The 14,983-nt window shown below is 43.2% G+C and overlaps 1 protein-coding gene across 1 annotated transcript in view; it reads right to left on the reverse strand.

Moving 5' to 3' along the window:
• Positions 1 to 14,983, reverse strand: part of STAB1 (stabilin 1) — a 98,877-nt gene that overhangs the window by 30,763 nt on the left and 53,131 nt on the right. The window contains 8 exon segments of the mRNA XM_077822226.1: positions 1,104 to 1,183; positions 2,510 to 2,555; positions 3,151 to 3,246; positions 3,592 to 3,787; positions 9,089 to 9,184; positions 11,058 to 11,114; positions 11,720 to 11,848; positions 14,484 to 14,615. Coding sequence (XP_077678352.1) covers positions 1,104 to 1,183; positions 2,510 to 2,555; positions 3,151 to 3,246; positions 3,592 to 3,787; positions 9,089 to 9,184; positions 11,058 to 11,114; positions 11,720 to 11,848; positions 14,484 to 14,615 — 832 coding nt within the window.

The following is a 14,983-nucleotide window of genomic DNA, read 5'->3' on the forward strand; positions in this document are numbered from 1 at the left end:
CAGGCTCAGAGAAAGAAGATATTGCTTCTAAGAGCTGAAGCTATATTTCTGGGCTTTAAAGTGTCTCTTATTTCCAGACAGACTTTGTTTTAACAAAAATTATTAAACCATTTTCAATCAAAGATTGTTTTTGATGCAGGAAAAGCTCATTTATAGACACAGATGACTAATAAAGATGCTCCCGAGGTTGATGCTGAAGATGAGCTATCAAATTAATCGGTATAAGAATTTGATTAGCTAACACCCAACTGCTCTGAAGTACTTGCTGTGTGAATAGCCACAAACTATGCCAGAAAAAAAGCAGCATGCCTGATTAAAATAAAGCTTTTTGGTCTGTACAGCGACTCTGGTGAGATCAATACCAAAGGCGAGCTATTACATTTACTGGCACTGTAACTTGATTAGCTTGGAATTTATTGCTTAAAGTGCCTAATCTTTGCATAATTAAAAACTGTCAGAAAAAGCAGTGTGATTCTGTTAGAACATTATACTTTAAATCTTTTTTTTTTTTTATATCTAGTCGATTTCAACCCCATGGTGTCTTGAGTTGGGATTGTTTTTTTGGAGAAGGGGGAGAAGGTTAATAAATGTGTTTGTCCTAGAGAGTTTTGTTTCAATAGTATTTATTGAGCAAGGCTGCATTTTCATGAAATGGTCAAATAATAGACTAAAATTCTAGACAATCTAAGAAGGTACATTCTGTGGACCTGATCCATCACTGCAATCTGTTGAGTGTCTGGAACTATTTGGAACTATTCTAGAAATAATTCAGCCAATTCCCATTCCATTCTCTTTATCCACTTGAGCAACAGGAACAGTTCCCTCTCTGGTCTAGACACATCAGAAGGGTTGCATTAGGGTCCCATCCAGGAAACCCTCCGTACAGAAGTCAATAGGAGGTTCTGCACTTTGGGGCAACAGGGTTTTGGTGATCCTGTGCTGGGTAACATCTTAGCATGCATTCAATACCTTGCAACGCTTTCACAAACTAAAACCAGAATCTTACAACTGTGAAAGCAAGAAAACTTGTGCGATCGGTCATTTGTGTAGCCTGTGCTGGCACTCGAGAGCACTTGGAAACACGGCATGTGTGTTGGAAATACCTGAGCAGTATGTTCCATTCCCAGTGTATCCAGCAGAGCAGGAGCAAGTAGGCAGGGAATCTACAGAGCCATTAATGCAACTGAAATGACCAAGGAAGAGAATGAACAATGACATTCTCGCCTTAATCTTATACCTGGTGATAGACTTCAACATTACAGAATGCTAATTATAGCTACTATGGCAGCTAGATACTATGGTAAGAGGCGAGCTGGATATAATATGAGAAACAAAATCAAGCAGTTAAGCTTTTCTTTACAATGCCAAAAACTGATCTAAATACTTCATGCACAGGGTAACAGCTGCAAGGGACAGTTATCAAGAAGAGAGCACTATGCTTAGTGCATGAAGCACACTGGGACTGTGAACACCATTCTGTACATCTGTAGATGCTGGAGCTGCATTAAAGAAGGTTGCCCTATTCCATTCCATCTTCAGGGACAGAATGAAAATATAAGGGACTGAATAGCTCAGCTGACTGGCGATAGGCTATGGAGCCCTTTCTCTCTAAGTCACTGTTTTTAACTTGGCCCAGGTCAGCAGGGATGGAAGGTCATTACTATCGGATGTCTTTCTGGTGCATATGTGAAGTGAGTTGGCTTTAGCCCTGTTCCTAGCAAGCCAGTGAGTCTCTATCTCAAAAACACTGCTCTACTAGGCACTGCTTATCCTTACTGTCAGCAATATCAGCAGAGAAGCCAAGGACTGACCGAGCATGGATACTGGGAGACCTTTTTACTCCTAGAGGTGGCCCCTCCAGGTCACTGTAGAGGCTCCTTAATAGGACAGTGGGTTGCCAGTGGGGGAAGCTCGCATTGCTGCTGTCTTACCTGGGCCTGTTCAGTCTAGCACCTGTCACCTGAACTTAAATGCTCACTGAATACGTACAACGCCCCCATTCCCCAACCCTAAAGTGTCTTCTAGTTAATACTGTTAAGCCTACTTAATGTTAGCACCAATTGCCACATTTTAACATTGTGTATGTCATCCAGTAACCAGCCAGGCCCTGCTCAGAGCTCAGCAGAGTGCCAGCATCTTTCAGTTCTTAATTTCAACCCGCCTGCTTGTCTCATTTCTAGAAGGGGGCTGTAATCTGAAATTAATGTGCCTGCAAATTAAGCATGATTCAGCTTAGGCACAGTCTGCCTTCAGTCTCCACACCACAGACTGTGTTTGGGAAGGGTTCATACACATATACACACACACACATTCCTCCAGAGAAAGAATAGGGGCTTTAAACACAAGATGAGTTCAAAGGGTGGAATAAATAATTATGCAGGTATATTAATTAATATATAGTGTTCAGTTCCCCACACCAACCTTCCATGTTTTCACAAACAAAGTCAAGTCCACGTAAAACAGCCACAAACACACTGTTTTATGTCCTTGGCACCAAGGTTGTACTTACTTGGCCATCAGGTGGCAAGTGTTATTACACAAATCAATCCCAATTCCTGCAAGAGAAGACAGGAACGCCACTTCACTTTCCAGCCTACTAACAGCTCCACCGTTTCAGCTGTCTAGGATAAAAAACTTAAAATTGGCTCAGTGTTCAGTCAGATGTACTGACTGGACACCAAAAGTCAGGTTACTGTGTGGTGGCGAGCGGTGACGGGTCATTAACCCACACCAGCCCCTGCTCCGCTGGGGCTGCCTCCTAGCAGGCAGGCTCCTTGTCAAGCTGCAGCAGCTCCCGCCCCAGCCCCAGAGCAGAGGGAGCCCAGCTGGAGGGTGGGGATGGAGATGAAGACAGTCCACGAAGCAACAGGGGGAAGGGGGATAAGAGCGAGTGATGGGGGCGGGGCCTTGGGTGAAGAGGTGGAGTAAGGGCAGGGTGTCAGGGGTCCCATTTCCAGCAATTAGAAAGGGGGCAACCCTATCATCATATGGTGCCAAAGGGGGGAAGAAAAAAATCAATCCAAAACTACCAGTCAGGGTCACTGAAATATTTAGCTATATCACAAACTAACAAAAGCAAGCCATGCTCAGCAGTCACCCGGCCTGTGTGAAAAGAATCTTACACTGCATGTGCCTCCCTCAGGCACTTACTTCTTTCACAGGTGATGCCCTCCCAACCTTGGAAACATTCGCAGCTCCCATCTCCGTGCAACCCATCATTACAGATTCCATTTCTGCAAGTACACACTGTGGAGAAACACCATGCCATTGTCAAACCAGCTAGCTCTAATGAGCAAAGAGAAATCTGGTACTTTGTAAATCAATACATTCCTACATGTGAGAGATGAAGTTTTAGTTTCTTTAAGAAAAATATTAAGGGAACGTCAGTGCTTGTGTGAGCAGTGCTTGTGTGAGCCAGATTAAAAGACCTGGGAATGGAAGTTCTCTAGTACTGTATCCACAACACAGATACAGTTCAGGCAGTGGCAATGCAAGTGTCCCATAAACTGCCCTACAAAACATGGAGGAGCTCATTCTTCCCTGTGTCAGTTCAATGGCAGTTCCAAGTTTCAATAGCAACTGTGAATTCACCTGATTTACAACCCTCTCCGTATCTGCCCACTTCACACATTTCACAGGCTGTGCCGTGGAAGCCTTCATGACAGCGACACTCCCCGCTGCCAGTAATGCCGTCCTGGCACACTCCGTTCCCAGAACACGAGCTGCCTGGCTTTCCTGGGCACATCTCACACATATGTCCATAGTAACCTGGACAGCAGACAGAGACCTTTGAGAAAGGACACAATAGACTGGAGTAAGGCATCTCAAAGGATAGAAAATGCTACATTATTGAAATCATCCCTCTTTGGCCCACGTATAGTATTTACGTAGCTACTATATTTATTTTATCATTTGATAATTGCTGATTATGACGACACACTAGCAGCAAATATACTGTTAGACTTGTCTCATATGTCCATGTTAATTGACAGTAGCTGCTAAGTTTATTAACTTAAGACTGTCGTGAGTTGAAAATAGCATATCTGTTAACCCCGCCTTGACACAAAAATAAATCAGTTTAGTTTTTATGCTCTGAAATTCCATTTCAACAACTTTCATTTGGGTCTACAGGAAGCACTACAGCAGGGGTAGGCAACCTATGGCATGCGTGCTAACGGCAGCATGCAAGCTGATGTCCAGTGGCACTCACAGTGTCCGGGTCCTGGCCACCGGTCCGGGGGGTTCTGCATTTTAATTTAATTTTAAATGAAGCTTCTTAAACATTTTAAAAACCTTATTTACTTTACATGCAACAATAGTTTAGTTATATATTATAGACTTATAGAAAGAGACCTTCTAAAAATGTTAAAATGTATTACTGGCATGCAAAACCTTAAATTAGATTGAATAAATGAAGACTCGGCACACCACTTCTGAAAGGTTACCGACCCCTGCACTACAGGCAAGAAAATCAAGAGAGATTCTCTAGATACTATTTAGCAATGTGATATTAAAAGGAATTATATAAATAAAAATAAAATATACCCTTGATATAAGAATGTAAGTGAGTATATTACTTATAATACAAATGTACAGTAAGCACACAAAATAACTAGACATTCCATTTATTCTAAAGAGGGGGTAAGAATTGTGGAATTTAAAAACCAGATTATAGAAAAGATGGGTGCTACTGAACAGCTTGTACTAGTTTCAGAATTTAGTTATAATGGCATAAACCTAAAGAAATTATTTCAATTCCTGTAACTGAGATCAGAATTTGGCATTTTATGAGGCTGACAGATTAAAACAAGGGAGAAAAAATTTAAGACCAGCAAACACACAGCGCTGCTGGAGGTTAGAAAAACGTTTTTAGAGAGAATTAGTAATAACAGAGTAGAATGGAGGAAGTAACCAGGAATTTATATGAAAGCAAAGCTATACCGTCACTCAGAAGAAAACACTCTGTGCTGGACATATATTGAAAGGTGCATATTGGTGTATGGACACTTTCCAGTTTAAAATATTGTTATGCTAGAAGATGTTAATGGCTGCCATCAAGCAGGTCTTTGGCTCTATAAACAATCACAGATCTGGTTACGGGTGATGAATGTGCTAAACTAAAAGGAAGGAGTAACTAAATACCCTTTTCTATAGTATAGATGGAAACAACAACAGGCTACTGCCCAAGACCCTGGGCCTGATGGCTAACCCTAAGGAGGACCAACCCATGCATCTTGAGGGAGTTTCCCTGGAACTGGTTGCAAATGCAGGGGCTAGAGGATCGTTTGGGGAATTGTGCGTGTTAGCGTTAGTTCACACTGGCAGTGCTTTAATGTGGCTTGTGTAGTCGCGGCAGAGCGCTGGGAACGAGCTCTCCTAGCGCTCTAAAACCCCACTTCCACGAGGGGCGTAGCTACCAGCACAGGGAGCGCGCTCCCGTCGCTGGTGCACTGTCTACACTGGCTCTTTACAGCGCTGAAACTTGCTGCACGCAGGGGGGTGTTTTCTGACCCCCCTGAGCGAGAAAGTAGTAGTGCTGTAAAGCTCCAGTGTAGACAAGCCCTTAGACAGAAAAAGCCAGCAGGAAAGGAGAGAAGTAGTCGTGAGCACGGCCCAGAGAGGCAGCAGAGACAGAGCTTCTTAGGCACAGAACTCACTGGAGAGGCAGACTTGGAAAGAGATAACAAGGAAACTGCCTGCTGTTTGTTTCTGCGATGTTCAGGGAAACAGGGCTTTGTGAACATTCTTTATAAACAAACAGGGTTGCACCAAAGAATATACCTAACTCACATAATCAATTTCACATCCTAACACAAACAACCCCGCAAGGCCCTGAATATTGGCTATACACTTGGACCAACTGGGCCACAACATTACTGAAAGAAAAGGAGTACTTGTGGCACCTTAGAGACTAACCAATTTATTTGAGCATAAGCTTTCGTGAGCTACAGCTCACTTCATCCGATGCATACTGTGGAAACTGCAGAAGACATTATATACACAGAGACCATGAAACAATACCTCCTCCCACCCCACTCTCCTGCTTGTAATAGCTTATCTAAAGTGATCACTCTCCTTACAATGTGTATGATAATCAAGTTGGGCCATTTCCAGCACAAATCCAGGTTTTCTCACCCCCCCCCCTTTTTTTCCAAAAACCACACATACAAACTCACTCTCCTGCTGGTAAGAGCTTATCCAAAGTGACCACTCTCCTTACAATGTGTATGAAAATCAAGGTGGGCCATTTCCAGCACAAATACAGGTTTTCTCACCCCCTCCCCCCACAAACTCACTCTCCTGCTGGTAATAGCTCATCCAAACTGACCACTCTCCTTACAATGTGTATGATAATCAAGGTGGGCCATTTCCAGCATAAATCCAAGTTTAACCAGAACGTCTGTGGGGGGGGTAGGAAAAAACAAATTATTACCCTGGAGGTTATGCCACATACGGCAGCGTTGACTTCCATCTAGGACAGCATAGGAAGCCAGCTGGTGAAGGCTGCAGCAGTGAAATGATGTATCATCATATTGGATACAGCATATTGATACAGCACGATTGGAAAAAGGTAAATATAGTGTCCATCTTTTAAAAAGGGAAGGAGGAGAACCCAGGGAACTAGACTGGTCAGCTTCACCTCAGTCCCTGGAAAAATCATGGAGCAGGTCTTCAAGGAAACCATTTTAAAGCACTTGGAGGAGAGAAGGTGATCAGGAACAGTCAACATGGATTCACCAAGGGCAAGTCATGCCTGACCAACCTGATTGCCTTCTATGACAAGATAACTGACTCTGTGGATATGTGGAAAGCGGTGGATGTGACATATCTTGACTTTAGCAAAGCTTTTGATATGGTCTCCCACAGTATTCTTGCCAGCAAGTTAAAAAAGTATGGATTGGATGAATGGACTATAAGATGGATAGAAATCTGGCTAGATCGTCGGGCTCAACGGGTAGTGATCAACAGCTTGATGTCTAATTGGCTGCCAGTATCAAGCAGAGTGCCCCATGGATTGGTCCTGGGGCTGGCTTTATTCAACATCTTCATTAATGATCTGGATGATGGGATAGCTTGCACCCTCAGCAAGTTCGCAGATGACACTAAGCTGTGGGGAGAGCTAGATATGCTGGAGCGTAGGGATAGGGTCTAGAGTGACCACGACAAATTGGAGGATTAGGCCAAAAGAAATCTGATGAGATTCAACAACGACAAGTGCAGAGTCCTGCACTTAGGACAGAAGAATCCCATGCACCGCTACAGGCTGGGGACCGACTGGCTAAGCAGCAGTTCTGCAGAAAAGGTCCTGGGGATTACAGTGGATGAGAAACTGGATATAAGTCAGCAGTGTGCCCTTGTTGCCAAGAAGGCTAAAGGCATATTGGGCTGCATTAGTAGGAGCATTGCCAGCAGATTGAGGAAAGTGACTATTCCCCTCTATTTGGCACTGGTGAGGCCAATCTGGAGTATTGCATCCAGTTTTGGGCCCCTCCAATACAGAAAGGATGTGGACAAATTAGAGAGAGTCCAGTTGAGGGCAATGAAAATGATCAGGGGGCTGGGGCACATGACTTATGAGGAGAGGCTGAGGGAACTGGGCTTGTTTAGTCTGCAGAAGAGAAGAGTGAGGGGGGATTTGATAGCAGCCTTCAACTACCTGAAGGGGGGTTCCAAAGAGGATGGAGGACAGCTATTCTCAGTGGTGGCAGATGACAGAACAAGAAGCAACGGTCTCAAGTTGCAGTGGGGGAGGTTTAGGTTGGATATTAGGAAACACTATTTCACTATGAGGGTGGTGAAGCACTGGAATGGGTTACCTAGGGAGGTGCTGGAATCTCCATCCTTAGAGGTTTTTAAGGTCCGGCTTGACAAAGCCCTGGCTGGGATGATTTAGTTGGTCCTGCTTTGAGCAGAGGGTTGGACTAGATGACCTCCTGAGGTCCCTTCCAGCCCTGATATTCTATGATTCTGTCCCCTGGCTACCGTGGCCATGCCCCTCCTGGACCAGCCCCGCCTGGCTGTGCTAGGTCCCAGTAGCCTCCCGCCATGGGGAAGGGAGGTTGCAGACACCTTGCACTGCCCACAATCCCTCCGTTCCCAGATGGTTCAGAGCCCTATACAAAAGCCTGCACCAGATGCTGGTGTGAATTTGGACACATGCACATACATCGAGTGAACAGACATGCACAGACCAGAGATTACTGACATTTTTCTATCTAAGATGTTTCTAACAATATTTTTGAAAAATCATTTAAATTACTTTCAAATTTTTCTGTTTACAAATTTTCAATTTTCAACAAATAAAAAAAAGGACCTATTGGGATTTTTTTTGTTTTGTTTTCATTTTTTGTATTGTCAGTTTCAATTGGTCAGCTTAGTCACACAATTTAGTCTGCCAAAATGTATGTATTAGAGAACTATGGTTATGGGCTGGGTGAAATCTTGTTATGGGTTGAGTTAAAACCCCATTGAGACTGGTAGGTGGGAACTCCTCCTTCAGCTAAAGTAACTGTAAACTTAAATCCCACCTAAGACAAAAGGTGTGTGTGAACCCACCAGGGAGCTTTTCCTGAGTATTGCTCTGGGAATGTGTGTAGGGGAGGGAAAAGAGACAAGAACAGACAGAGGAAGAGAGTCCAAGCATGGTGGCTGACCCTGAAAGAACCTGGGAAGAGGTTTTTGGGTCAGAGTGCAGGCGAAGACAGTTATTTTGGTGCTGTGAGCAAAATAACCTGTTTCCTGCTCTTTGATTCCATTTGCATTCAGACACACAGGCCTTTTATATAAACAAAACTGCATCAAAGAAAATATTAGACTCAACTTCTGCTCCCAACTGGAACATCCACAGGGCCCCAATCTTTGACTAGCCTCTCAGGTCCAAAGGGGTAATATTAACACATGAAAATTTGGAAAACTGTTACAAAACCCCCCAGTGGAACAAAAACTCTGCCAAATGTACCGAAATCTCTGCAAGTTTGTTTTTTTCAGGACCCGCCCACAGACCCCTTCTTGTATGAAAATGCCATAAGATTTGTCTCTCACAATAATCTGAAAATTATTGTTAATGTACTTTAAAATCTGAACTTACTAAGGAAACTTTAACACAGGTGAAATAACAACCAACTACTTTTGAAAATCCAGACTTATATGCACAGTGTGGCATCTTCCCTTTTCCTGGAGTTTCCTGCAGATAAAATTAAAAAAATATTATAACCCAGCAGCCCATCAAAGCAGGCATATATCAGAGCCAGCCCATGCACTGGTGAAACAGAAAAACAACACTATTTATCCTGTCTGTAAGAAAGGCAATAAGAACTCAACAATGTCAGAGCTGAGAGCAAACCAGCATCCCAGGCCCTGATGTGTAGTTACTCCAGATGACTAAAATCCAGAGTTTTATTCTCCATAAAACCATTACATCTGCCTGTAAAAGAGAAAGTGCCTGGCATGCTTTTTGGTATGTAATGAATTAGATAAACCAATAGTGCCACACGTCACCAATGTGTAATGCAGTACTGCCACCAGCAGGAAGAACTTGATTATTTTTCAAACATTTGTCAGTCTTTGAAAAACAAAGTGGCAAGTCAGAGAGGCAAGTGAACCCATCTGTGTGACCCTCACTAACAGTTTAATCTGGAAAAACTGGTTTTCCCTAGCAACAGTATTGGAAAAACAAGAGATCTCAGGCCAAATCCTACTCACTGATACTTGTGTGAGATGGCCATTGAAGTCAATGAAAGGTTCTGCTGGGTTAAATAGACCAAAATTTGGGCATGTACTGCATTCAGAGGGCCAGCACAAGGAATATTCACCACTTAAGCCCTCAAAATAAGTCTGAAATGAGACTTAGTAGTGCCTAAGCACTGTCCCAGCCCCTCTGCACAACTGTATATTTCATCCCCAAGTGCCATGAATACAGGGCTGGTTACACTGAAATGCATTCTCTTACCGTAACCCTCTCCCAGCACACGCTGTGTATGAAAGTTCACAACACCAGAATCCGTCTCCCCTCCCCAAAGACGTCAGGTAAGGTCTCAATGTGTACCCCACAAGTGGAGGACACAGTTTAAATGGTTGCACTGGGTTTCTTCAGACTAAGTCACTGGGAGGGGAAGACATTGCAGGGTGGATGTGTGGATATAAAAATGGGGAAATTGTTCTGCTCGGAGCGATTGAAGATAAATATATTCTTTTCAGTGCATCAGCCCCCCTTCTCTGTCCCCAAACTCTGCCTCCCTCTCCCCCTTTCTCTCCCATATTCCTCCATCCAACCAATGTAGGCAATAATCTCACTCTCCACCAGCCTCTACTTGGCCACTGGCCTTTCCCCCTTCACAGAGGTGCTCTGGACTCTTCTCTGACTCCACTGCCACTGTGTATTCAGGGTTTAATCATTGCAGCATCTGATTTGAGCTATGGATGTGGCTCATCCCCCCCTCTGCTCACATGGGGGGTTGGGAATTTCCCAGAGCTCCCTCTTCCACTGGCACAAGGCCCCTCAGCAATCAGCCTAAATAAAGTAGCTGGCAGAGACCCAAAGATCAGCTATCAGGTTTCAGAGTAACAGCCGTGTTAGTCTGTCTTTGCAAAAAGAAAAGGAGTACTTGTGGCACCTTAGAGACTAACCAATTTATTTGAGCATGAGCTTTCATGAGCTACAGCTCACTTCATTGGATGCTAATTCCCTAAAAGGCAGATGGGAACACAGTGATGGATTAAGACCATGCTCAATAGACTCCCCACTCTAGACTGCATGTTCTAAAGAGATCCTTCAATTCAAGCACAGCATGACTATTGGCTCCATGAGAAGGTTCAGGGTGCCATATTCTCCAGCTGGAACAGACCACATTTGCCCTCAACCCATCTGTGGTTACGCATGAACAATGAGGACAGGAAACACCTCTCTTTTTTCTTTAATAAATATAAGGGAAGAATGAGCAAATAGTGGGTTGGCCTCTTGCTTGCCATAACCTACCTCCACAATTCACACTGCTGAAAACAAAACTGCTGCTTTCCCTAAACCACATGCAAGGGTGTGAAACGAATCAGAGACTTACCGCCAGGACCGATCCAGAAGGACACTTGATCCCTCTGTCACACTTAGCACATTTCGACTAGGGACAAGAAACAGGAGAAGTCACACACAGTCCCTTTAAAAATGCCCTACTCAAATGCTAGTTTTAAAGTGTTCTGCAAATCATCATATAGAGAGAGAGGACATTGGACAATGGATCAAGACGTTAAATTCACTGGCTCAAAACAATGAACTGAGCACATAATGATTCTAGTAGCGAAATCCTGGCTATTATGGGTTTGTTTCATGCAATGTCTTATTTTTAACATGGAACTGTGAACACAAACACTGCTGCCAGAATGTAACATGAAACAAATCCTCCTCCTTAGCACACCCATGGATATGCAATGTAATTTCTCAGCTATAGCAACGTATGGAATTACGTCTGTGAATGTGGCAGTTTATTGAACTACATCTAAAAGTACAGGGCCCGATCCTAAGAGATGCTGAGCCCCCACAACTCCCCAGTGCCTCGGAGTTGCAGGTGGCTCAACAGTGTGAGTGTCAAGCCCATAGTGAGCAGCTGCTCTGTACAGAAGTATAGTTGAGATTAGCTGGTTCAGGCCATCAGGTTGTGACTGAGTTAAGAAGACTATATATCAGAGCTCTCTGATGCTGTGATTACCTTTATGTAAAGCTAATTACCTTCTGAATCACTGTGGTATTGGCAGTGCAACGATTTTTCCGAATCTGTAGAACCCCAGAAACCCCAATCAACATCCCATTCTTGGTTTCAAAAAATTTACCATCTAAGCGGACGTTGTTTACAAATGTCTGCAAAGAGAAGAAAACAGTCTGGTTAACGATCAGAAAGCTAGGATGCCACCATGATAACAGAGCCACCATACAACTAACAAAGGCCTTTCATCCTACAGCATCCAGCTGCTTTCAAACTGTATATTTTGCTCATCCACCACTGCAGTGGTTGCGCCTCAGCTATTCTGCATGCACAAACTTCTCTAGTAAAAATTACAGTGGATTTTTTTTTAAGGTAGACAGAATATAATTACCCAAGATGCAAATCAAACAGAACACTGGGGTCAACTGCACTAACTCTTATAAAGAGTGACATGAGTGCTTCAGTGACAGGTGCTGAGGAACTCTTCTTTTTAACATCTCATCCAAAAGGGGATGCCATCAATAGCACCCCCAAGTGTCTTCTGGGGACTCTCAGCATCATACCTAATGAATAATCATCACCACTTGCTGCAGTCCCTTGGTTGACCATGAAGATCTCCTAGCTAAAAACTGAGCAGACCCGAAACATGTTTGGTTTAGTTTAGTTCTGACAAGCTCACTAACTGAAGTAGTTACAGGTACAGGACACCTAATACCCTCCAGAATAATACAAATTAATCTACTTACATTAGAAAGCATTCTATCCTAACAGACTGCTTCTGCTCTAAAGATGGAGAGCTGACTGATATGTCTCCCCTGCTTGCTGTTTTAGAAGAGAAGATTTCATGACTCACAGAAAGCATGGGGAAAAAAGCACACCACCACAGGAAAATGTTATACGATGATTATTATTCAGAATACTAATACTTAGCTCTTCTGTATTGTTTTTCATCCATAGATCTCAAAATGGTTCCCCCCCCCCCCTTTTTTTTTTTTTTTTACAGCTAGTTAGGAAATTATTTTTCTTCTAATTTATTTTGGTTTTTCTTCAAAAAACTGCAAAAGAGTGCTGAATTGATGGCACTTAAGAGTACATTGTTATGACTATGCACAGCATGGAGATGGCTGCCATGGCCTTAAACAGGAGGAGCGAGCTTTATAGGACAATTCATTCTTCATGGTTCACTCTGCCCCTGGCCTCCCTGCTGAGATGGGCAATAAGAGGGTATGGATGGGGCACAATTGCCATGATTTTTTTTTAAATGATCAGAACACCTGTACTGAACTGAGAGCCAGTCCACAGAATAGACCCCACAACTCACTTCACACAGGCCTCTCAATTGATTCAGATGGGAGCAATTTTTGGTCACTACCATTCTGAACTACGTTTGAACCAGTGACCTAGAGATGGAAGCCTACGTATCGTAGTGCAGCCGAAGTTTTAATTAAGAACATAAGAATGGCCATACTGGGTCAGACCAATGGTCCATCTAGCCCAGTATCCTGTCTTCCAACAGTGGCCAACCCCAGGTGCTTCAGTGTCAATGAACAGAACAGGTAATCATCAATTGATCCATCCCCTGACACCAATTCCCAGCTTCTGGCAAACAGAAGCTAGGGACACTTCAGAGCATGGTTTTGCATCCCTGATCATCCTGGCTAATAGCCATTGTATGAAGAAATACTTCCTTTTGTTTTAAACCTGATGCTTATTAATTTCACTGGGTGACCCCTAGTTCCTGGGTTATGGGAGTAAATAACACTTCCTTATTTACTTTCTCTATACCAGTCATGGTTTTATAGACCTCTATCATACCTCCCCTCAGTCATCTCTTTTCCAAGGTGAAAGGTCCCAGTTTTATTAATCTCTCCTCATACGGAAGCTGTTCCATACCCCTAATCATGTTTGTTGCCCTTTTTTGTACCTTTTCCAATTCCAATGTATCTTTTTTAAGATGGGGCAACCACATCTACCTTCAGTATTCAAGATGTGAGCCTACCATGGATTTATATAGTGGCATTATCATATTTTGGGTCTTACTCTCTATCCCTTTCCTAATGATTCCCAACATTCTATTAGCTTTTTTCACTGCCACTGCACATTGAGTGGATGTTTTCAGAGAACTATCCACAGTGACTCCAAGATCTCTTTCTTGAGTGGTAACAGCTAATTTAGACCCCATCATTCTATAGGTATAGTTGGGATTATGTTTTCCAATGTGCATTACTTTGCATTTATCAGCATGGAATTTCACCTGCCATTTTGTTGCCCTGTCATTCGGTTTTGTGAGATCCCTTTGTAACTCTTAGCAGTCTGCCTGGGACTTAACTATCTTGAGTAGTTTTGAATCATCTGCAGATTTTACCACCTCACTGTTTACCCCCTTTTCCAGATAATTTATGAGTATGTTGAACAGTACTGGTCCCAGCACAGACCTCTGGGGGACACCACTAGTTACCTCTCTCCATTCTGGAAACTGGTAATTTATCACTACCCTTTGTTTCCTATCTTTTAACCAGTTAACAATCCACGAGAGGGCCCTCCCTCTTACCCCATGACAGCTTACTTTGCTTAAGAGCCTTCGGTGAGGGACCCTGTCAAAGACTTTCTGAAAATGTCAAGTACACTATATCCACTGGATCGACCTTGTCCACATGCTTCTTGGCCCCCTCAAAGAATTCTAGTAGATTGGTGAGGCGTGATTTCCCTTTACAAAAACCATGTTGACTGTTCCCCCACAAATTGTGCAACGGCATCCTAGAACAGCAGGTAGAACCCTCCCATCCTTACCTGGTTGTTGTTTTTATAGAACATTAGCCAGTAGGAGAATCCTAACATTGTGCTTTTATGGACTCCATTTTTCAAGTCTGTAGAGGAGAGCTTCTCCTCAAGCACAACATGGTACTGCACAGTGTCATTATCCTGGAAATCAAGACCAGCAGGAAGCAAAACATTTAGCCTATTATTGTTTCATAAACAGATATTAGGTAGCTAGAGGTAAGTACAGTGTAGAAATAACTAAGTCCACAAGTCTTAGGTATGTCCATAACCAGCTCTAGAACTAAGTCCAACAACCCTGTAAGACTGGGTTTGTTCAAAAAGCCAGAAAGGTGTTAGGAAGTCTCTTTAAGGGATTGGACAATTACCTGAATCATAAGCACTGTCCATGAGTTTGGACATTTTGCTAGATCTGCCTACATACAAATCTAATTTTAAAAGTAAGGAGTCCAGATATTGAAAATGGCCAACACTGTGTAGCAGTGGCCATTTTAAATATGGTCTGGCAAATT

Source organism: Eretmochelys imbricata, chromosome 7 (genome assembly GCF_965152235.1).
Source record: "Eretmochelys imbricata isolate rEreImb1 chromosome 7, rEreImb1.hap1, whole genome shotgun sequence".
NCBI classification, from domain to species: Eukaryota; Metazoa; Chordata; order Testudines; family Cheloniidae; genus Eretmochelys; species Eretmochelys imbricata.